Below are 25269 nucleotides of genomic sequence, written 5' to 3' on the forward strand. Positions count from 1 at the left end.
ACCAACTGGATTTAACTCCATTCACCACCATTCTTTGGGCCTGGCTCTCCAGCCAGTTTTTCACCCAGTGAAGAATACAGCCATCCAAGCCATGAGCAGCCAGTTTCTCCAGGAGAATGCTGTGGGAAACAGTGTCAAAAGCTTTACTAAAGTCCAGGTTAACAACATCCACAGCCCCTCCCTCATCCACCGAGCGGGTCACCTTATCATAGGAGGAGATCAGGTTTGCCAAGATAGACCTGCCTTCCATAAACACAATGCTGACTCGGCCTGATTGCCTGGTTGTCCTGGATGTGCTGTGTGATGGCACTTAAGATGATCTGCTCCATAACCTTCCCTGGCAGGGAGGTCAAACTGACAGGCCTTTAGTTCTCCAGACCTTCCTTGTGGTCCTTCTTGCAGATGGGCTAACTTCTAGTCAACTGGGACCTCCCTGGTTTGACAGGACTGCTGATAAATGATGGAAAGGGCTTGGTGAGCACATTTGCCAGCGCCCTCAGTACCCTTGGGTGGATCCCATCCAGCCCCATAGACTTGTGTGTGTCTAAGTGATGTAGCAGGTCCCTCACAGTTTGCCCTTGGATTATGGGGGCTTCATTCTGCTCCCCGTCCCTGTCTTCCAGGTCAGGGGCTTAGGTACTCAGGGAACAACTGGTCTTACTATTAAAGACTGAGGCAAAGAAGGCATCAAGTATCAGCCTTTTCCTCAGCCAGTCACTGTGTTTCCCCTTCACATCCAACAGAGGATGGAGATTTCCCTTAACCCTCTTTTTGTTGCTAAGGTATTTATAGAAACATTTCTTACTGTCTTTAATGCAGTAGCCAGATTAAGTTCTAGTTGGGCTTTGGCCCTTCTAATTTTCTCCCTGCCCAACCTCATCCTCCTGAGTTGCCTGCCCCTTCTTCATAAAGACGACTCAAACTCTTTTTTCCACTAGTTACCTTTCGCTACGGAATCCGATTTTATCCTGTTACCCCCATCAGGCCTGCACCACACTCTGGAAGATGCTTTCAAAGACCTCTCCACTTTTTTCCTCACAGTTTAACATGAGCTGTGTAGACAGATTTTGGTATTTTCAACATTGTTATCACCTGTTTTCAAAACCCTCCAAACACCTGTCCCAAACACATAGTACAGGTAACCCTGACTTGCAGACATACAATATGATTTTCTCCTGGTTCCTGTCTGGTTTTCCAGACACAGAAAGAACCATTAATTTTAGCACTCACTACCTGTTGACACTAACAGAAGAGAAATTCGGGTCTCTCGAAGCCTTTGCTTTTATAGCTGGGACATAATTGGAAAAATAAATTCTTAATCACAGTTTATAGACATACCCTTTTTTGCATTTCCTCACAGTGCATAAGCAAGGAAATTGGAGATGAGTTTAAATGCCTGAAATTTTCCTCACCAAATGTTTATTTCCCCTTCTCATAGCTAATCCTACCTAGCATCTGTTTATTCGTCTTGGATTGTACAGACTGTTCTTCCCTATATATTTTATTTGGAATCTGGAGCTCCCAAATTCACATATTAAGTAAAAAATTGTTTTAATTCAGAGTATCAGCATGCTGATACAAAACTATCCAGTTTTTAAAAGGCAAATTGAATCAGTATCTATGGAATACTGTATATTTAGATTGGATATATGAGGGTGGTAAGACACAAACAGTTCGCCCAGTGAAATTTTGGATGCCTCATCACTGGAAGTGTTGAAGGTTGGATGTGACTTTTAATATGATCTTTAAGGTCCCTTTCAACCCAAACCATTCTGTGATTCTATGGTTTCTGCTAAGAAAACTCACTTATGCCCTAAAGACAAACACTTTACAAATTTGTTTAGCTCACCTCTATAACATTTGTAATGTCACTTTTGATGCCAAAAAACGCTGTTTTCATAGTGAGGGAAACGTGTAATTCTAAGGAGAGGTGGCGTTCCAGTGGGACTAGCCTTGTGTTTGTTACATGACTCTTGCTAAATCCTTGCTAAAGTGACTGGTGCAAACTGGTCTGTAATTTAGTTATTTTCTTGACCTGAAGATGACGGCACTGAAATCCACTAGGAACTTTTATAATTAACATCATCTAAAACCAAAAGCATCTGAACTGATGAAAAACTCTGAAGCAAAATAAAAAGAAATAACCCAAGACTAAAACCCATCTCTCTTATTTCTGAATTTCCACAGTGGTGTTCATGATAAAGGTCAAGCTCACATGCCTCATGATTACAGTTGCCATATGTCCCTCCCTCCTACATTAGTTTTCTCTTCGATGGTAACCTAAGTCACTCTTTAAATAATAGGCCCCCTAAGTACTCTTATTGTCTTTCTCTTCATTCCTTAATTAGTATCTTTCTGAAAAATGGCACATTGGTGCGTCACATCATATTTTGATAGGATTCAAAGCCAGTACTTATGATTTTCAAAATTATATCAGTCCCCTTTTATAGCCTTCTTCATTCCATTTCTTACATAACCAATATTTTGTTTGACTTTTCAGCTTCAGTGCGCTACAAGCAGATTATTAGTGAAGCTCAAGTTGGAATATTGATGGTCTCAGAACAACAGATGTTCATAAAATATTATCCCTGGTCACCGCTCTCCTTTAGAAATACCATCTCTCCTTACTTCAAACTGCTGACCTTCATCATACAATGATAAGGCTATGTATTCACCTAATTAACTGAGAAAGTCCTCTATGATCAAGGTTATCATCACCAGGTCAGACAAAGCATTAGTGAACTTTACATCATCTCTGGTTGGTCACTTCTGCTTTGTTTTCAGAGAGCTGCTGCAATTTTGATTGTGCCCAGGATCGTCAATGAAATACGTAACTTACAGTGCAAAACACACTAACACAGAAAGAAATATTTTAAGAAAATGTTATAGAACAGTTGATGTATTACTTGATTTTCATCAAAAGGTAAAATAGGAAGAAGTAGGATGCTAAGTATTCTGAAATAATATATAGCTACGCTATATTACCTTTTCTAGGAGACACGTGCCCAACTGAGAATCTCTATAGGTAACGTATATGCTGTAAGACATATGCTATTATACTGTAACAGGCTCTGAGCTTGCTGACTGATTACTATACTGGAAGTAGAAAACACAGTGAAACCTGCACTGTGGAACAGTGGGACTAACGTTTATTAAGCAGTACAGGTTTGGTAAACTGGGACATAATCCCAGTGTACAAGAGCACAAGGTCAGGTCATTCTTTACGGGGCGAAAAAAACCACTTGTGCAGTGGAAGAGTAGCAGTGAGGGCAATTCTTTCTAAGTAGTTAGATGTCAGGTAGAACATCCTAAGGGCTCCTGATATCCCTTTGACAAAATTCTGCACCTGTTTATTGTACTGAAAAAAATAAATGATTACAGGTAAGCATGGTACAGTTATGTACCATTCACAAAGCTTTCACTGTAACTTTACTGTATCCCTTGACTTCAGTAAGTGACAGTTCTGTGATGATTTATTTGAAAGAAAAAATGTTATTAAAAGAATGAACTTACCATAAATATGACGATGAGAATAAGACAGATCCCTACTATTATTAGGAAAGGAATTAAGTAGTACTCCAAAGGAAGACTGAACTCTGGGATTAACACAACATGGCCCCTACGGGGAGAAAAAGATAAGACAAATAGGTTAGAATTTAATAAGCAATGACTTAAAGAATAAATACAATTAAAAAAGCCATTAAAATAAAAGGTTATCGCTAGACACACTAAAGGAATATCTACCTGTGCACAACAACATAGAAAATTCACCTGAATTCACATAAGGTAAAGCCAACTGAATAAAAGGATAAAACAATGTTTCTTAGAATGTTTTGGAGTTAAAATTACTTACTGACTTATCATAAATAAATTTAAAGCAAGCAGGAAAACAACCTCATAACTGCTTTGAGCACAGAATGAGAAAAATACAACATGACTATCAAAATATACTATGAAATCATTCTTATTTACCAAAGTATTTTGGGTTATATGGGAAGTTTAGTTTCAAATCATGAAGTATGGCAAGCGCACCCTTTGTCCTCTGGGGAGTCAATAAATTACAGGACAGTAACCAAAAATCTTCCTAGAAAACCCAATATGGATGCTGACAACTGGATGTCCGAACACAAGTATTTATTGATACTTAAGGAAGTAAAATCCTGCTATTGTTCTATTGGCACAAGTAGTCAAGAACAGCTGAGAAGGTACAATATGTGAATGTATATCATGTTCTATATGAACGTTCTATAATCACTACCCCTGTGGAGCCACACTCCACTTAACTAGTTTCATCAGCAAGGTGAGCCTACCTAAGAATGACACAATCTATTTCTGATTAATTTAGTGAAAGGACATCAGAGACTTGAAGGAGCAAGCTCATTAGAATAATAACACAAGACACATCTCCTTTTCCATCCTATTCAAGGTATGTATTTTAACCATCTTGTTCTTGCAATACTTTTCTTTTTAAATTTTTAAACTTAGAGCAAAAACAGAAGCAGTGCAAACCTAATCATGCATCCCGTTAGAATCATCTTAAATACATCCTGCAGATTCACTTAGCATAGGAAGTTATCTCTGACTTGTTCTAGAACAATTAATAAAGGACAACAAAAAGAGACAGCTTCAGTAGTCCTATACTACGAACACCGATGCAATTAGAAAGAATGCACTTCTGAACAAGGAATGCAGTGGGCAGCACCAGGGAAATCAATAAACCCACTTTTCTATCTCTCTTCTAGAGCAGAATTGCTCTTAAAGTCAGCGAGGAGCTAAACACTGTAAGGTTTGACAGATGATAATTTGAATTCAAACTATCAATCAATGAAATTATCCGTGTCAGTATTCGTACAGGTACCTAAGAATACAATAGAAAGGGTAGATTAAGATGTACAGTTCAGTCTTGACTCGTCAATAGTTTCATGACTGTATTATCTCCAACAGGCTTTAAAAATACATTTTTTAAAGACCCACCTGACTTCAATGGGAACTGACTTATATTGCAAGAACACACCCTTAGATCCAAAACACACAAATGCTCACAAATATTTCTGTGATTCCTAGATCACTGGCTAAACTCATATGTTTAATGCTATATGAAAATGAAAGGAGTAACTTTTCATAAATATATGGTAAACCTCTTGCAGGAAAGCAATTTATATTCATTTTTAAAATGCTTTCTGCCCATTACTCTCAGGCACAAGGTTCCACCTTGAATATCTGTAGCCTCTGTCATCACAACATCCTATTTTAAAACCATAAATATTAAAAAGAGGCAATGACTTAATGCAAGGAGTAACACAGAGATAACTTACCCCTTTTCGTAAGTAAATTCTTCTTTAAGAGAATTAGCTGAAGTCTCACCAATAAAGACAGACGGAATGTCAATCTTCTTTAAAATCTCAACTGTATAAAAAAAGCAAGAAAATAAAGTTATTATTACTCAGACACTCTATGGACACTCTTAAGACATAAGACTTGAACATTATGAGACTACCACAACGTGAAGATATATTTTAACATAATGACAGACTCATGTACATGCATGCTACATCTTTACGTCATATAAGAAATGGTATCATTTTTCCTACTGAATATCTAGGGACTTTACTGCAGGTATAGAAGTCAAAATTCTTAACGGAATATTTAAAGGGAGCAGAAAGCCAAAATATTTTGGCAAAAAAAAAAAAAAAAAGAGGCTTCATCAGAGGAATTTTAACCAGGATATCAAGTCTCTGAGTAAGAACGATGAAGTCACACAACTCCATTTATTTCCAAAATTTCTGGCACCTTATATGATTTCTGTGGTCTGGTACTGTAAATTTTAATTAATCTTTCTTCCCTTCTTTCCACCCTAAACATAGACAAACACAATGGAAACAGCTGTGGCTAGAAAAGGTCAAAAAGAAGAAAGAAGAGAATGAACAAATCCCACACCTTTATTTCAGTCTCAAGAAACTGGATGGAACTGTCTCCCCCTTCTCTGTTTACTACTGTAGGCAATAACATGCTCAAAAGATGTAGCCCAAATGAAAAATTATTGAAAGATAAATCCCATATTCTATAAAGCTGTCTCCTTGGCTTCACTTTCTATTGATTTGCACCTCTGACTTACACTTCACTATCAAAGCACTCAGGTTCCCAAAGGCAAAAGCATACATGGCTTAACGTCACCTCACACTACCCAACCAACTGCACTGGTTGTGAACTTGTTCTACATTTAGATTTCTCACTAAAACCTGAAAATAAGATTCACATGGGTTGGGAATTCATTAAAACCAGTTCCACATCACTTTCTGGGCTACTCAGCTGCCATTTGGTTTGCTGAAAGTTCATTTCCTAGTTTATTCAATGGTGTTTCCTCTTGGAAAGACATTTTTGTTCTTATTTATGCTCTTGTTCCATACTGAGCAAGCTCAAAAACTGGACAAAATAAAGAAATGCCACAAAGACAGTTGTAACACTGCTATAGACAAAAAACACACACCATAAAACAAAGCCAACGTTCTGACTAGATTACAAGATGTTCTGCACATATTTACTCCATGAAAGGTTAAAATTGGAACAGCTAGCATCAGAATCATTCAGAAAGTGGCGCACTGGTCTCTAAACATTCTTTCTCCAACTGAAAATATGTACAGGCAATATGTATTCATATGAAATTAGAATCCATTTGCCCAAAGGAACAGGAAAATGTATATAACAATGCAACAACAAAACAGAAGCACTAACAAATACTAAAAAGTCATATTTTGAAGTTTGATTTCCTTCCAAGAGCAGCGTTCAGTTTTCCTATGTTTCTACTTAATTAACAACACATCATCTATTTTCCACATCAGTCATATAAATTGCTCTCATAAATGTGACCATTTAACCCAGAACAGTTGAACTAAAATTTAAAGGAAAAACAAAAGAAACACTCAGAATGAACAAACTTAATGCCACAAATAATACGCAAGCATACATATATGTTCTTCTACAAATATCTCCCATTTTAAAGTGTTAAAAGCAGAAGGATTTCTGGTTGAGGTGGGTTTTTCTGGGGCTTTCTGTTGTTGGTTTGGGGTTTTTTTTTGTTTATTGTTTGTTTAATACTTTACCCTGATTTTAATACTGCACACCAGTGGGTGAAATGATTTTCAAACAGGAGAGAAGAAGTGATACCTGTACTTACTGTCGTTGGATCCCATGCTTATGAGGTCATCAGAATCAACATTGTGAACTATAGCTGCCTTATATCCAGCTCTCTGTGCATTTAAAACCTGTAAGCCATAAAAAGTACTTATTAGAAAGACTACTGCTTCAAAATACAGTAACCTGTCTGTCCTAAGACAAGGTACACTTTCAGGAATTTTTAAGTATTACCACAATGTCATTTCACTTACAAAACAAGTATCACCTTTCAAAACAAAATCATATAATTATTCTTACACTCATGTAATTATGTTATTTTTCCAGAAAAAGCATCCGATATTGTCTGCAGACAGACAGTTTTTAAACATATTAAAAACAGGAATAAAAAAAACTTTCTATGGATAGATAAAAATAATATTTAACCATAATTGAAAATAAAGGTACTAACTTAGTTTGGTAAACTGGAAATTATCACTTGATAGCTCATGAAATCACATGAGTAGTATATTTCCTGTGCCTTTAAAGATGTGGAAATATCTTACTTGACAACCCAGGCATCAGAAGCTTTCTCATGGAAAAGTAAAAAATTATAAATATGGGTACAAAACTATAAATATAGTGTACCAGTTACGTTTCTGATATATACTGGTTTTTTGTCAATACAAGCAAAGCTTAAGGTCTATGTAAACGGCATTTGCTGCAGTGACTATCAGTAATGCAAACATAACTAAGTTACAACTATTCATCTAAGATATTGCTTCTGATGCATCCATGACAGTATAAAAACTCATTATAACATGCAAAAAGCACTAGAGAACCTTGAGGAACATACGGGTTTCATCCTGTATTCAACTCCTGTTTAAAACTACATAATAAGTTTGGCCATAGCTGGAGAGACTTGCTCTGAATTAAGCTAGTACGGGACACAGTGATAGCTTTTATTTCCACTTAGATGCATGTATTTAAGCAGACTGTAAGGCAAATACCTATTTCTGTAGTGGGCAAGCATACAACCATTAAGTACAACTGACCAAAACATCACAGCTGTAAATACCTTTGAAACTGAAAAACAGCTGCAGCATTCAGCTATTATGGCATCACAACAGCTTTATTAATCAGTCAAACACCAACTATGACACCACCCTTACCAACATAGACACAAACAAATCTTATGGAATCCTGTCCTACACTAATTCACCAGGAAATCACCACCATCTCTCCTGTACAGCAGGCTATCATCACCATATCAGAAAAATCCAGGGGAAAGTTCTGGTGCTCTTTTTTTAAGATCTCTACCCTTAAAGCTAGGAGAGGGGAAGTATGTGTGTGTGTATATATAAACACACACACATAACATGCACCCCCCCAGTTTTTCTTTGCAAGAGACAAACAATAATGAGGAACATGAGTTGTAAAGCTGGAAAACTACCACTGATTATTCTAAAAAAGGTTCTCTAGGTCAAGCTTGAAATACAAAGCTTTCTTGCATGCTGCACAACAGCAAAAAAAAAAAAGGCAAAAAAGAAATAAGGCTTGAGAATTTTAAATAAAACACTCAAGACAAGGACAGGATGAAAAGTACCGAACATCTAGATATCTGAGCTTGTGACACAGAATAGCAGTAATGGAGTCATCACAGACAACACATCACAACTCAAGTGCTGAAACTGAAGAAAGGAATACAAGAGTTCATTGAGTGATCTGAGCTTTAAACGTCCCTGGTTATCGCAGGTTCTTAATCTTCATATCCACATAAATCTGCTATGGTAATCAGTGACAGTTTCTATGTAGTATTAAATTTTTTTGTTTGCTTGTTTTATTTCTTCACCATGTTCTGAACAGGTGTTTATTAACTGTCCATTATACATTGAAATATGTCCTTCAGGACAGGTAGTAAGTAATTTATACTACTTAAGGAAATGTTTTAGTTTCCTACACACTTTTGCCACTTACTTTTAACATAGGGCTTTTATTTAATTATTGGATTTTATAATCCAATATGGTGTTCATTTAAAACCACACATGAAGATGCCTACAAAATGGTCAGTTGACACAGAATTACTGAAGAGTGACATTAACACAATCCCAGCCAGGCACCTTCTGCCCAAGCTACCATGACTGAGCACAGGCTTAACACCACCACCTAGCTGCAAAAAGCAGTAGCAATTCCCTGTTCAGTTATATTGTTAAATGTAATTTCACCCTCGCTACCCAGGGTCCCAAAGACAAAAGCATTAATTGTACACCAAAACTGAATCACAGAATGGTTAAAGTTGGAAGAGACCTTAAAAGATAATCTAGTTCTAACCTTTCTTCTGTTGGGGGCCCCAGAGCTGGAGGCAGCACTGCAGGGAGGTCTCACCAGAGTGGAGCAGAGGGGCAGGGCAGAATCTCTCCCCCTGCCTCACCCTGCTGCCCACACCGCTGGGGATACAGCCCAGGATGTGGTTGGCTTTCTGGGCTGTGAGCACACATTGCCGGCTCCTGTTGAGCTTCTCATTAAGCAACACCCCCAAGTCCTTCTCCTCAGGGCTGCTTCTCCACCCAGCCTGTATTTGTGCTTGGGACTGCCCCAACCCAAGTGCAGGATGTTGTACTTGGCCTTGTTGAACTTCATGAGGTTCACACTGGCCCAACTCTCAAGCCTGTCCAGGTACCTCTGGATGACATCCCTTCCCTCGGGCGTATCAAGCATTAACCCAGCATGTGAAGCATTAACCCATTTTTAAGATCTATCTAAACAGGATGATACAGCATCAGGAAGTGATTTCTTACTGCATAATACCTTTCCACCAAGAAAATGACAATCAATTCTTTACTCAACAGTTACATGCCCCAGAGCACCATCAATTCAGATTCTCTCCCCATATTTCTAACATCTATATTCCAAGCTGTAGAACAATGTTATTGGAAAATGAAGACACCTTGAGAAATCCCAACGTTAAAAAAAAAAATCAGTTTTAGATGTAAACATAAATGCATAGTTGGGAATTTGGCCAGTATTACATCGCTGGGTTTTGTGCCTGAAGAGACAGTTTTAACATAGTGGGGTATCATTTACTACATATAATCCCAGACCATTCTAGGAAGTTTTTCCGTAAGTAGCACCATTTTACGTGATGCTTATTCTGCCAAACAAACCTTTTACATAGGCAGAAAATACATGATACAAACTCCATGATGTCAACAACGTATCTGGTCACAGATGACCATACCCTAAATGCTAAGAGAGAGATGGAAGGAAAGAAGAGAGTTTTTGGCCTAGTAAAGATTCATACACAACAAAATTAAGAAACAGCTATGCACCTCTATTTGCAGTTTTCAATATAAAATAGAAGGAGAAACAGGGCTTTAAAAATAAACTCCAGCTTTTGTTAAAATCCGCATCCTGTTGTCAAGTAGCAGATATGTAATATAACTCACATGCTGCTTCCTGGCAGAAAGTTCAGGGAAAAATGCTGTAGCATGCATGAAATTCTATATTGCAATAGTACTGACAACATAATATAAATCTGAATTCACTGGACAGTGAGTACATAGATACCCATGCTCATGTTGAACTTCTGATCCACTTTCTACCCTGCTCTTTGTCTAATGAAGAAATGTCTGGGAATCCATTTTTCCATGGATATTACATGAAATATAAAACATAACCAAAAAATGTTTCCATACAGAGCTAGCGTGACTTAATCCTTAAAGAACTGACCACAGAAATCCCACAATGACGATGTACAAATCTTCCATCTCCTGCAAGAATACTTATTGATCATGCGTGGTAAATCAAGATGTGTAAAATTAAAATACAAGAGATCACATTTATGAAGTTGATAGCTATGCAGATAAAGTAATTTTGCACATCTGCCCCCTGCCTGACCCTTGCCTATAGCTCAGCAGCCTTCCAGAGTTACTGAGAATCACAGAATTCTGTAACCAGCAACACAGATGTGATTTTTCTGGTCTAGTACCAGACTAAAAAATCTGAAGGCTCAGTCATAACAAGTTGTTTTCAACAAACAAGCATTTGCTGTATTTCTGATTTAAAATTTATTCCACTAGAAAAATTCTGACCTGTTCCTTTAACAGGGTCTTCAGCAGTAATGCCATCCCATTATTTTAGGGGCAGCAATTTGAAAAGCAAAGAGGGTGTAAAAGAGACAAGCAGACATTTGCCCTTCCTTTTCCCACTAAGCCATACACACACGGTGACAGGATTCATGGTACAAGATATGTGATATTCCTGAGTTTGATGTGAAGGTAAATTACGTGAGCAGTGGGCCTGTCTCTACAGCTGGAATCTACAGTCTGGGTAGAATTTACCTGTTTGACCACAACACCACATAACTGAACATAGCACATAGCAGCAAATTTGGCTGGATTTCCTTTTACTTCATGAAAGCCAATGACAAAAACAGGCCTGTTTTCCTTAAGACATCCTTTGCTGCCCCATATATCAGGGTTATTTTCAAGAAAACCATGTATTTCAGCCAAAAACAAATAATTCTAATTTTGTATTTTTAAAATAACACAGAAAATACTCCACTTCAGCTGCAGGTCAAAATTTTTTGTAATATAAATACTTCATAATATATCATCTAGCTATTGTACCCATAAACATTGCCATCTTGTCATTGTGCCCGTTTCTGCCCAGCAGCACACTGTCTCCTCTCCCCATCAACCAACTGTAACACACTGAGACCCCAGCAACAATGGTAGTGAGCCACAAGATGATCCAGCTATTAAAAACAAGAACAAATCAGGAAAATGGCTTGCAGATTTTGGGTGCTTTTCTGTTATCTCCATTCCCTAATCTCCCCTGTGAACCCTGGCAGCAGAGTCTAACTGGCAAGAAAAGCCGATATTCTACCAAAATGTTTTCTATTATAAAACTGCAGCATCCATCATCCTTATTTGCCATGTAAGCTGGCTCACAAACAGGTAATCTTAAACTAAATCACATTACAGTGCTGCTTTATCTGCCTGTAGACAATAAAATTCTCCCTTCCCTTCAGAATCTATCTTGCTGTTAGCTACAGATATTTTTCTGAAGCACCAGTAAATTCTTTAAGACCTTTGAACAGAGGGGGGGGGTTAAAAAAACCCAAACACCTTACCTTGATATCAAAGTTGCACTCAAGCCTTCGAATTAACACAATAAAAGCACCAGATGAGTTGTCTCTCAGTGGAGGTGGGGCTATAGGCTCACATGCATTCTCTGGTTTTGAATTTATTAGGAATCCCTAGAAAACAGGAAGAGAAAAAAGGAGCTTCATTTCTCTTTGTCTTAACAAACGGGTTGGCAGACAACTATAAGGAAAGAAAACTGTACATTTTCATAAAAAAGTTAAACAAATTCTTATTTTCAACTCAGTCACATATCATAGCAAGATTTCTGCTACATCCCTAACTATTTATTTTGATGCATCAAAATCTTTATGTTTGTAAAGAATTAGAAAGAAAATAGTTTTTCCAATTCCATCATCTGAAGTTCGTAACAGACTTTGCAGGATAATTCAGCATAAAAAGGACTGCATACACTACATTAATATTGTGGAAGTATTATCCTAAGATACATGAAGACTAATCAAGAAACCTAAAGTATAATAGCCTAAGAAAAGCACTAACACAAACTTAGTATCTGGAAATTAAAAGGGAAAATAGAAGAAAGTTTGGTGCATGAAACTGACACTGAACTGGCATAGAAAATAGCTAGTTTGCTACGGTAAACAAGGACTAGAGATCATCAAACCTGCTACCACTGAAAGATTCACAGAAGTAGGAAATTCTGGCAATATCAACCTTGGAGCAATCTTTGGATTGTTTGTAGGTGATTGAGTTAGTACTCCACCACTGAAAATGTCTGGAGTGGAAACTCTCCTAACCTCATGCTTTAATATCTACTGAAAAATTCTACTTCTTTCAGAGGAAACATGCCCACCTGCACATCGAATGCTCTTACACTAGTCCCTCTCCACAAGGTTGTGACTTCAAAGTTGACTACTCTCGGGAACTTTCTTCCCTACTGCATAAAGCACACCATAAACACTGCTGATACGGACACTCATGCAAGACGAATGCCAGAAGAATATCGTGCAGACTGCACAACACTATTTGTTCTAGCTGTAAGGGGAGCAGACCTTTCCTTCTTCCCTTACTAGAATATGCTTGCTTCCTTGGTCAAAGCTCTACCTCACCTAAAAAGGAGCTTATTTATTATTTAGATGAATATTAATTAGTTACTTAACTAACCATTAGATTAATACTAATTAGATTCCTGTTAGTCTCTTCACAACATATTTTGATTACCAAGATACAGAAAAATCCAGACTATGCACCTAGAGGAGGTTTTGTTTACCCTTCATTTGAAACACACCTCTTCAGAAAAATTACTTTCTTTGTAAGGTGTTTGTGCAATAATGTCACAGTGTGGTAGAGGCATTTGGACACTAATGCATGGACTATCATTTGACCTAAGAATATTTCTACAAGATTCACACTTGTTTAAATCAGTTTTAAAGCTAGAGCAAATTATCATACAGATAGAGAGTGGTGAATTTGCAGAAAATAAGAATACAAGTAATTTGTTTTATGCAAATAAAGATCATGAGAAGCTGCACTGCTGTGGCCTCAAGAAATTATTGCTACAGTTCTAGATATATCCTTGAGAGCTTTAAACTCTCAGTTTTCACTGACAGCTTTAGATATGTAGAGAGGTCATCAGCTGTATAGAAATAATAATAATTATATATAGTAATTATATCATATGTAATTCTATCTGAATTTACATATAAACTGTCTGTTTCGATATATAAAATATATGTAAGCTTACATATATAAACTGTCAGTTTAAGTGTACTTTTTATATATTATCTTACATTTTGTCCATAATATACATCATTCGTAAAGTTTAACCTACAACAGAGACAAGCAATTGTTTTGAGGAATAGACTTTTGTAGTGATAATATTTCTTTTGGCAGAAAAGCTGCACCAGCAAGCCATTCTTTGCCAAGTTTGTGGTGACAGGCACAACATTACACAGTCTATAACAATTAAAAGCAATATCCACTGATTTGCTGACAGCCAAATTTAGCTCCCTGAGGTTCCCCTGAGTCATAGAGCAAACACTACTTATGTTACACACTTTCATGCAAAGTGTTTATTTTTTGTTGTTTTTTTAAAAAGAGCAGTACGTCTGGAACCAACTACATTTTACAGAGAAGTTTTACACAAATCACACAGCATCATGTTACAGTTAACGAAATGCATATATATAAAAAACATTTTCATCCTATTTCAACCAGTATCCTAGCATTTTTTTAAAATAATTAAAAACTTAATGGAAACAAATAAAAAATCATGCTGGTATTATATTCAGGTCTAAAACTCATTATTATTTCTACACAGGTGATGACATCTACCTTAGTTAAGGCACAGAGCTGTCCCACAGTTAAAAAGGTTAAAATCAAAGCTCCTTATATCTATTTTTGATGTATTAAATTGGCTCACTACTTGGGCAAATCACTTAATCTCCCTCTGTTTCTCAATATAGTCAGTAAACAACCATAGAGCTCTAACACCACTTCTCCACATGATAAAACCTACTGGCTCTGAAAACAAAATCTTCTTTACAGCAGAATTCTTACGAGTTACAGAAATTCTTACTGCAAAAGGACACCACGCAAATGAAGAGTGATACAACCTCGTACCTTCACATCAGCTTCATTTTTTGCGTATTGTTTACTCCTAAGCATTGCAGCATCAATGATGCCACACAGCCAGGTTTTAGGGCCATACAGCTACAGAAAGAATGAACAGGAAAACAGCTCTCTGCCCTCATGTGCTATTCACAACCTCCATAGCTGCATAAATGATAGCAATTCCACTTCACTGGAACTTGGAAGGTGGCCTACCTAAACACATTTACAGCTTAGGATTCTCATACAAAATAAAAACATATACATCTCGGTCACAAATACTTACCCATACACTGTTCAAAGTGACAGCCAGACAAAAAAGTTACTGCCACAAGACTGATTCCATCTAGCCACTTCCACAATAAAAAAAATAATGAAAACTGAACTTCACATAAATAGTAGACTGTACAGCTAAACTAAATTGCCTTTCTTGTAGATGAGCATTTCAAGTACAGGAGGGGAACAGAAAAGAAATTTTATCTGAAATGAACTAAGCTTACTGACACTGACTGCAAGAATGTGATCCTGAGAAAGTAAACAGTTCATGTCACTGCATCTTATGTGAAGGCACCAGGCAAGAAGAAAAATGCAGCATGCCCACTGTTCACTGCCATTTGACAACAAGCATCAGCTACTTAATCTCGGCAACAAAGTTAACCTCAGAGGACGTGAGCTCTGTAACTGAACTGGATATTCATCTAGCTTTTAAATACTTTTCTAAGCAGCAGGACTACCACACCAGTTTACAGTGTTAACATCACCGTATATATTTTATTTTCAAATAATTTATATTCTACCTCCTCTATCTTATTTTACACAGATAAAAGTGAGCGTGTCTTTACACCAGTTACTGACTTCTGCCACCGGTGCCTATGGACAGCTACTACTTTAGCAGAAGTCAGAAAAAGCAGAACACGCCTTCTCATAATTGTCTATGCAAGCTACATTTATGCAACCTTCTTCGTAGTCTTTTTCCCATTTCACCTTCAATGTAATTTCCCTTCTATTCATTTAATTCAGTCCATCTACACACCTTACTATGTTCCAAGTGTATTAATCACACTAGACACGTGGAAAAGGAATTATCCCACTGTACAAAACATGCTTGCTGCTGTATTTCAGAAGACCTCACATCTTCTGAATTTCTGATGTAGTGCAAAACAATGATAACGTCCTATATGTATTCCCACAGTTACAGCCATCTTTAACCTTTTTTGCACATTAATCACTTGATGTGATCGCATGATACGTCAATACGATTTTTCCCTTTCCAGTTCCAAATCCATACACCTCACTTCCATCTTCTCTAATACTAGTTGTATTTTACAATTAAATATGGAATAAAATTTACACACTTTTTAGTTCCTATATATCAAAGAAAACTGGATTAACAAAAATAAAATAAAATTACTGTTTCTGCTAATTCAATATATTATCGCTTATTTCTGTTAATAATCCTACGACCAGTTTTCAAGCCATAATTTTATTTGGACTATAAGACACTGGAACAGATAACTAACAAACATGTATATGTGCTACATGCATTTTCCCCACTTAATGATACAGCACTGGGAGAATGGGGAACTTCTCATCTGCTGTGGGGTGCGGATTGCAATTAAAAGGAAACTGTATAAGGAGAGGGTCTATGATCAATCACCTACTACACAGCCACCAGCTTTGTGGCACCACATGCGGTGGTTAAAGCAGAACTACAGCCCACCAGTTTCTCCACTCACTTGCTTGAGAAACGCAAAGAGGGAAGCAAACTGACAACAGTTCTTGTACTTTCCCAAGAAAAGGAACTACCAATCCTTTACACAGCACTTAATGTGGGCCACATGCAAGGAAGATAACCCCTCTTGCCCTTCCACACTTTACTATGTGAAAGGGCCAGCCAATATACGACCCTACAGAGACAATAAATCCTCAAAATATTTAAAAAAAAAAATAAATCAAGACAAAATTCAATATGGCATCCACTGATATCAGTGTAAGGTACTGACATCATAGATCAGTATTGGGACTAACTTCGGAAAAGACAACAGCGTACCAAACTTGCTTACTTAGACTCCCATCATTCAGTTATTTTTAACTTATTTAATAAGAGTGTTCAGCAAATTCTCTCTTACATACAAGAGGTCAGATTGCCAAGATTCTCCTCTTAGGCGAGGAATCTCCTATTCACGAACAACAGTTCACATCAGACCCTTTGCACACTTATTTTCCTTGAGCAGTAGATTAATCAGTTCTGTATTTATTTTTCCTCAGTACTATTCATTTAACTTTTATCTTACAGAAGAAGTGTTCAGCAGATACAGTCCTCTCTATATATATCCTGAACATATATGTAATTTTAAAAAAAATTTTTTTTTTTTTACCTTCAAGCCTTCTGCTGGCAGTCTGTAGCCAAATCTAGCAGGTAGATCATCAAAGGTCTGAGTTCCATTTTCAAGGTTATACTAAGAGAAATAAAATTTAAAGAAAATTCAGGTTTACAGCAAGAGGGAAAGAGATAACAAGTGTAAGTAGAAATAAACAACACTGCATATTTTTTCAGATTAAAATATTTATCAGGCATAGGGCCTCTTGTGACCTCATCAGGAAATCACAAAATTGCTTCTTCTACTCCTCTTCTACTCACATGGCAACATCATTCTTTTCTTATCTAGTAGTTAAAACAATAAAGTATTAATGGATCTTTTGTTACGTTACCTGTACGTTATAACTTACTTTCTACTGTCTACAGTTCAAATACCGTCATATTTGCAGAAGAGAAACTACAGACAACCCAAAAAAAGCAAAAATCTGAAGAACTGTTTTTTTGGATGTGGTGGTTTCTTTGGATGGTGGTGTTCTTGTTGTTTTGGTGTTTTGTTTTGTTTTTTTGGTTTTTTTTTGCTTTGAACTCACTTGCGTACAGGGAAGAACAGTTTTTAACAGGTGGTTGATTGTAAGCAAAGAATAGCCTCCATATGTTATCCCTTCTCAACTCCCTGCTATCTGTTCAGAAAAACTATCCACAGTTTTGTTTTATACTATGGCTTTCATTCCAAAACAGAGGAATACTGTAAAGACCTTAAATCTGTGGAAGCTTTCTTCCCCCTTTCCTTGTACATCTTTTGTTGTACATCTATGATATGCCTAACCAATGCAGAATCCATACAATAAAAAGTGCAGACAGTACGTATGCTAAAATATTTTTCATTAAAAGTAAAAAGTTAGCTTTCTGCAAAAGTTGTGAATTATACATTGAATTGAATACACATCAGTTGGTAAGTTTTATTGAATAGTTTAGTGACTCAGAAATATTTGTCTGTTCACTGTATCATCAAACTGTCAAACAGAACAGTCAAGTAAGAATCATGTTTATTTCAAAGGGACCAGACATTTTGCAACACCCAGACTTAGACCAGGGAACTCAAACTATAGATAAAAACACTACCATGATTTACCTTAACTGTTTCAAATGAGGAACGTTTCAAAGGAGCTTCCTTCCCACAGACTTTAATAAAATTGAGGGGAAAGAGCTAGGAATGGAGCTAAATTGCAAGGTAGCATTTTTGTTCTGTGTAATCAATCTGCTCCACACAAACTCTCCTGATCTTCCATCCCGCCGCCACACAGCACAGCTGTACCAGTACCCTGCCTTCCTCAGTCCTCACTAGTCACTCATTTACCTTCTTTATAACATCCTTCCTAAGCTTGTGCTAATGTAGCTTTTCCCTTGAAACACTCAGCAAGCCCCAACTTAAGCTAGGAGTCAGACACACACCTATTTATTTTTATCCCCTATTTAAAAAATAACCAATCATGCTTCATATACACGTAGCAGTACTTCATACAAGCATTACTTCATTTGAGGCTGCAACTACGTGAGAACACAGAAGTTAATCAGTAAGCAAAAGCAGCATTTCTTTCACTGACAAACCTAAAACTTCAGCTGGAATTTTGCTCCCCAAACAGGCAATCATTAAACCACGAAACCTCTCAAGATGGTAAGCTATCTGTATGCCTTCAATTCCATGTGACAGTGTGCAAACATGCCCTCTGCTTCTGAGCATCTCTTAAGCATTCCACTGGCCCCTTTTCACAACGAAGTTTGAATAAGTGTCCAGTTCATCTCTGTATTTCCTACTTCAAAGTTACTCTCAGAATAAATCTGTAACTTCCAAATATTCAAGAATAAAAACCACTCCATTTTCAAATGGAAGCATTTTAGAACACTGCACATGGAAGCTTAAACAGAAGAAAATAAACTAAACTTCCAAAATGCCTTTTTTCTTTCTCAGGTTGGTGGGGTTTGGTTTTGTTTTGAAATATCTTTTCTAAGGGAGGAAGCAGCAAGAATAAAAATTAGGGTTTGTTTTTTTTTTAATAAAAAGAGGAAGCACAAGCTTGGTGAGAGAGGAAAGGGGGGAGGAGAAATCAGATTTACAGTAAGAAAGCCAGTTCAAAATTTCACAATAAAATGGTGATGTCAGTTCCATAACAAAGCAATTATCTAGCTGCATTAATCATTTCTTAAAATTTTTATCTACAAAAAAATAAAATAGTAACAACTCAGAGATCCAAATAACATAATTCAGTATTCATCAATCCCACATTACCACAAACTTTTATGTATTTTTATTTTAAAATTTAGCGTCAAGGGTTTTTCACTCTGTTCTCCTAGATTAGTTGATAGGATACTAATAACTCCCCTGGATCTATCAGGGAATGTAGAGGCCACAGTACTTAGGTTTAACTACTTCAGTGGCTTAAGATCTATCCTACAAAGATGCATATAACTTCCTCCATAAAACTATACGATAAATAAAATAGGTAGTAAATAGGCCAGCAACAACTTTGATGACTGATCCTATGTTCATTGCACTATTTATTAGCCTGATATATTAAAAAAAAAAATCTAGGTGTAACATACACCAAGACTTTACCAACAAAGCCTCCAGCGCACGCATAAATTATACTAGCCACAGAAGATTATTTTACTTTATTTATATACGGTTACCCTACAAAATGGCATCCATCTCCAAAACTTAAATTTCTGTCTAAACCAAATAATCATGGAATTCTTTTAACAGGGTTATAATGTACTACAGGATATCTGGTCAGATTGGGACTTTTCAAATGACTAAGGGAATTAAGTGCTTTCACTGTCACAGTATCTGAGCACATATCATCTGTAAAATCATTTGAAAATTAGCAATTTATTTCTTCATTGAACAAAACTCTTAAGGCAATTCCATTCCAAGCAACCTGCTATAACATTTATTGTACTAATTGATTCATTAATAGAATAGTTTAAAAGAAGATTCAATTCTGTAGGGATTTCATCTATGTAGACAAATATTCTCATACTTACTGCTAAAATATCTGCCTCCACAGGCAAGAGATTCAGGAAAGCAAATAACTGAACAGTCAAAATAGTGTATATTTGAGTGGCAGACAACATCAGCATTCCTATTGACAACAGCATATTTTATTTAATACCTGCAATTAAAAAAAAAAAAAAAAGGAGAGTCAAGGCTTGTAACAAATATGTCCTTCTGCTATTTTACTAGGCTCTATTGGTCAGTCAAAGCTTTTCTTCTAAAGTACGCAAAGCGTTATTCTACATTTACTTTTGAGAAATAAGTAATCTTTAATTTATACGATTATTTTAGAAATGGAAGTTCCTTTTGCTAAGAGCACGTAACCTCCATGGGAATGCATGCATCAAATACAAGTACTTCAAAAAGCTGTAGGCAACGCATGGCAATGCAAGCAGCATGTAGGAATGAACATTCACATAATATTAATCACCTAAAACATTCTCTCTTTTAATCTTCCCTTCTCCTACCATAAATCTGAATCAGGAAAATTCCTCACGTACCTGGAGTAATTCTACAAAAAGCATTTATTCTAAACATAGACTTGCAAAACCAGAGTGATACCAACAAGTACCAAATACAAACTAGTTTTATTAACTTCAGTGAAATTCACAAATGCTCAAACATGACTCATGGCCTGGACAGCAGATTTAGTCTCCTGTAAAGGATGTGCATTTTTGAAATCTTCAAGAAAAAACAACACAAATATTCTATAAAGTATTTTTCTATGCGTTTCATAAGCTCATGACATTAAAAGGAAGTTAATTCTGCTTTGTTAATAATTTTTCATCAAAACCAGCAGCAAAACGCAACAGCTTGTGTCTGGAAATAGAGCGGCACATTTTCTAACAGAAACTGTTCTTTAAAACTGCTGATTTATCATTAATCAAAGCCAAAAAAAAGCAAGGAGAGGGGCTAGGAGGAAGTAAAACAAGCATTTTGATATTTCTCCTTTGCCATGCAAAGAGATTTTTTTTTTTTAATGTATTAAAAACACAGATTAAAGGCCTGAACGCCTTCCTTGTACGAGCAATGATACCTACATCCTTATTGGAGTCATTGACAGTATAATGTTACCCTCAAAAAAAACCCTAAACAACAAAAAACAAACTACAACAACAAAGAACAACAACAAAAAAAGCAACCCACAAAAACCCCAAACAAAACAAACATTTGCACGAACAGAACTTTGAAGTCCCTCCCAAACGTAACATATGCATGAACTGCAATGGTAACAGATTTCATTCCGTAATCTCTCACATCAAAAACTGGCCAATTTTACAACCTTACACATCTTGAAAGCACAAAATATGGCCCATCAAACACAACACGTATGTTAAAGGTATAATGTCTAAATTTTGAGCATTTCAATTATTTCCAGCAAAGACAACAGCTAACACTTAAAATAATAATCCACAGTACTCCTCAGTTTGGAAACTCTTGGTATTCTTTGAAATGGATTACAGATTACTTTCCACTTGCCTCTTCCAAATAATTATTTTCCTGGCACCATTGAGAATCCCAATCCAGACAACAAACATAACTCATGTTAAAATGTCATTTCCATGACTGACAAAGGCCGTTCCTTATGACCACAGAATTCATTGAATGTGAAAGACCAACTTCCTCCACACTTATTGTAAGGCCCTAAAATTTATGTTCCACAAACATGAACAACGTGGCACAAATCTGCAACATTTGCTAAATACCACATTTAATGTAGTAAGAAATGACGTCTCTGCAAAGCTGTAGTCTAAAATGCTCAATACCGTGTGCCTATGGGCATTCAATCCAACACAGGTCTTTCAGCTTCTAATACAAACAAGAAGCAGTAACATAATACACACTCATATGAAGGTAAAAAAAAAAATCTACTAGCTAAATTGCAAAATCAAGTATCAAAAAACTTGGGTTGGGCAAGGGAGAAGTTTCAGCCTTCCACATAACTGGGGACATTTAAACCCACATAAAGGAGTTTAAATTCTTGTATATATACTTCCCACAGCTTGCAGTAATGTAGGGGTTTGAGATTTAGCCTTGGTTTATGCTGTTGAGAAAAGCACTCTGAATGGGAGCAACAGTCAGCTGACAAAGGGACAGAGGTTTCCAGAGGGGAAAGACAGGGGAACTGGATAAGGATCCTGGTCAGATGCTCATCTGTCTTCTCCCCCATCTCTCTTGGGCTACATGTAGAGGCTTCTGTCCTGTATGATGTTCCTAAAATACAGGATATATTAGTGCCCTACCCTCCCTGTCACAAAAATACACTTAATCTGTATAAGCATATTATAAGCCTTTATAAGCATACTGACATGGGAGATGTTTTCTAAATTTGCATTTTAAAAGAGCACATTTTAACTATGTAATAACCCAGATCATTTAATCGCAGCACTTCCATTTACAGAACTTGAGAGACAACAACTATCACTGATTTCTGCCTGTCACGCTCTTGCAATGTGGCTGTACCTGTGACGTTCAGGGGGACACAGTATGCACACAAGCTTAGAGAGGAAAGACTCAGTGGGATTCTGCATGATGGTCAACCTCAACAACTGATTCATCTGCTGGACACGGTCTTAAAAAAGAATGACAGACAACTCTCACACAGAAAGGTTGTTCCAAACGAAACTACTAACTGAATGAGGTAATACATTTTAGTGCTTAAACAAATACCTGTTTGTTTTTCTTTGAAGAGGACCATCTTAACAACAAAAGCTCCTTAGAGCAAGGAACAGTAATGGAGAATTACCCTAACTCAGCCTCCCACAACAGCCTTTTACTTACTCACTTGGGATACAGCAAGAGAGGAGTGTACAACCTGATCACCATTAATTCCCAGAAAAATCTCAGGAACAGCCCCGTGAGAAGGGTGTGAGTCACTGTTAATGAGAAGCAGCCAGGAGGAACCTCCCCCTGTGCTCTCACTACTAAACGCCTTTCACTTTCTTTATTGTGCAAAACCACAACCTAATGCCGAAAAGCAGGACCTCTGTTCTCCATTGACAAGTAACACCTGACAACTTCTTTTTGTACTGTTGCTACAGTCATAATCCAGTCTTAAAACAGACAATTATTAGCCGTCTACAGAGTAACTTCAGTTTCCTCTTAGGCTTAGCTGTAACATGATTATGTGCAGGCAATCTCTTTAAGAACACAGAAGCACAAAATATATTATCGCCCTTATAAAAACTCACACATAAACGTGATCAAGCTAAGAAATCCAACATTCAAAATTCCAACACATTCAACAAAAAACATGTGATCCAATACACCTCTTCAGAGTACAAAACAAGCAACAATTAAGCACTACATTCAGTACAAAACCTAAACATGTTCATTGCTACATTTAAAAGAATTACTTGGTCCACAAATGGATGACCAAGTCTCTCTAGCAATTCTTCTAGGGTGACAGTAAGAAATTACTTGAAATTCCATAACATTAAAAAAGTGGTAACATAAAATAACAGCAAATACACTGCATCTAGTGTTGCTATGATAGTTGAAATAATTCAGGGACAAGTTTTAAAAGTAGATGGTACGTGCTTAATATTATCATTATCAGAACATCTGAATCCACTCTAACTACTTTTATTAGAGGAATTAAAAGTACTTCACAAACAATTAAACTCAATTAGGTCATCCAAATTGCTTGTATGATTGTTGAAAGCTTCCAAATTGAGGCTTCTTATTTAAATATAGTTCCACATGGATTCGTTTTCATTTGACTGCAGATACTTCATTCTGACACTTGAAACTTCGTTCACTTATCCAAGAAATCACAGACAAGACTACTCCATTCTCTTTCAGAATCAAGAAACACCTAAGAATTCCAGTCTTACTATTCTATCCTTTGCAGGGTTTTTAAGCAGAAAGCATTGTCCCACAATGAGGTCCTCAATGCTAATTAGAGCACATACTGGAGAGTTAGATTTGATTTAAACTAACACAAAGTTAATTAAAATTCTTTATGACTAATGGGAGGGAACAGCTGATATTTTCAAAAACAGTTCTCATGATTCTGACTTGGTCATTCAGACATATGATGCTTTGTGAAACTTTCAACTGGTTAGCGCAACAGAAGTTACAGCCACCGGAACCTGCAATGAATTATGAAATTCAAGAATTTTTATTTCTAAATTAAGATTTACCAGTTCCTCTCATCAGCCTGCCCTAACAAAGAGGATGTCAGTGAAACTGGAGGATAAAAGAGCAATTGTTCAAAAAAAATGCAATAATTTTTACTATGACAGAAGCAACACCACACTGGAAGCTATCACAATATTTTAACCAATGCCGCAAATTCAGCACATACCTTAAAACACAGAAAAAGCATTAAAATACTATTGAGCAAGATTATAAAATACCTGAACTAAAGTTGTCCTTACAAACAACAGGTACATACAGTGCAGTCTTCTCTACCAAAGAGTTAAACACACATTCTTCTGGGCCCAAGAACTATGGCCTCAAATGCAAGCAAAAAAGCCTCATAATTCCTGAAATTCCATAGTTCATTTGTAGACTATACTCTTAATTAAATGAGGCAGCTTATAGCACACAGAAATATAGGCATACGTAATTAAAGACTATGCTGTAAACCACAGAAAAGAAGTTAAACTTGACTCTGGACTCATCTTCCTCACTTTACACCTGATTTTCCAGTGTCTATAGACAGAGTTCTCCTTAAGTAACCTTGGGCGTTTGAGAATTGTTTCTTTTTTTCCTTCCCACTCCACGTCCTAGAACTCACAAAACAAACTAAACCCGGGGAGCTACATCCTTCTGTTGCAGGACTGAACCGGATCATCAGGTCAGAACTAAGGAGGTGAAAGTGTGGGGTGTGCTGTATCACGGCATATCTGTGAGCAGTAAGGCAACCACAAAGCAAATATACTAACTTGGAATATATCAGACAAAGTCTTGCCCATAAAGATAGTGCAGAAGTAGTGGTGTTCTATGTACAACAGAAAATACACTTCTGATTACACTTTCAAATGAAGGGGAGAGAAAAATGTTCCTTCTCACTTGAAAATCAGGATGGCTAAATAAGCTTGATATAAGAAGTGACAATACACAA

At 36.7% G+C, this 25269-nt stretch overlaps 1 protein-coding gene across 2 annotated transcripts in view; it reads right to left on the reverse strand.

Annotated features, from left to right (window-relative positions):
• Positions 1–25269, reverse strand: part of RNF13 (ring finger protein 13) — a 45869-nt gene that overhangs the window by 19112 nt on the left and 1488 nt on the right. For both annotated transcript variants that reach the window (XM_063340202.1, XM_063340203.1), the window contains exons 2-7: positions 20189–20316; positions 17205–17285; positions 12246–12371; positions 7175–7262; positions 5316–5406; positions 3514–3619 (exon numbers count right to left, since the gene is read on the reverse strand). In XM_063340202.1, the coding sequence (XP_063196272.1) occupies positions 3514–3619; positions 5316–5406; positions 7175–7262; positions 12246–12371; positions 17205–17285; positions 20189–20302 (606 nt within the window). In that variant the 5' untranslated portion in view covers positions 20303–20316. The remainder of the gene's footprint in view (positions 1–3513; positions 3620–5315; positions 5407–7174; positions 7263–12245; positions 12372–17204; positions 17286–20188; positions 20317–25269) is intronic.

The sequence above is a fragment of the Chroicocephalus ridibundus genome, chromosome 6 (assembly GCF_963924245.1).
Source record: "Chroicocephalus ridibundus chromosome 6, bChrRid1.1, whole genome shotgun sequence".
Lineage (NCBI taxonomy): Eukaryota > Metazoa > Chordata > Aves > Charadriiformes > Laridae > Chroicocephalus > Chroicocephalus ridibundus.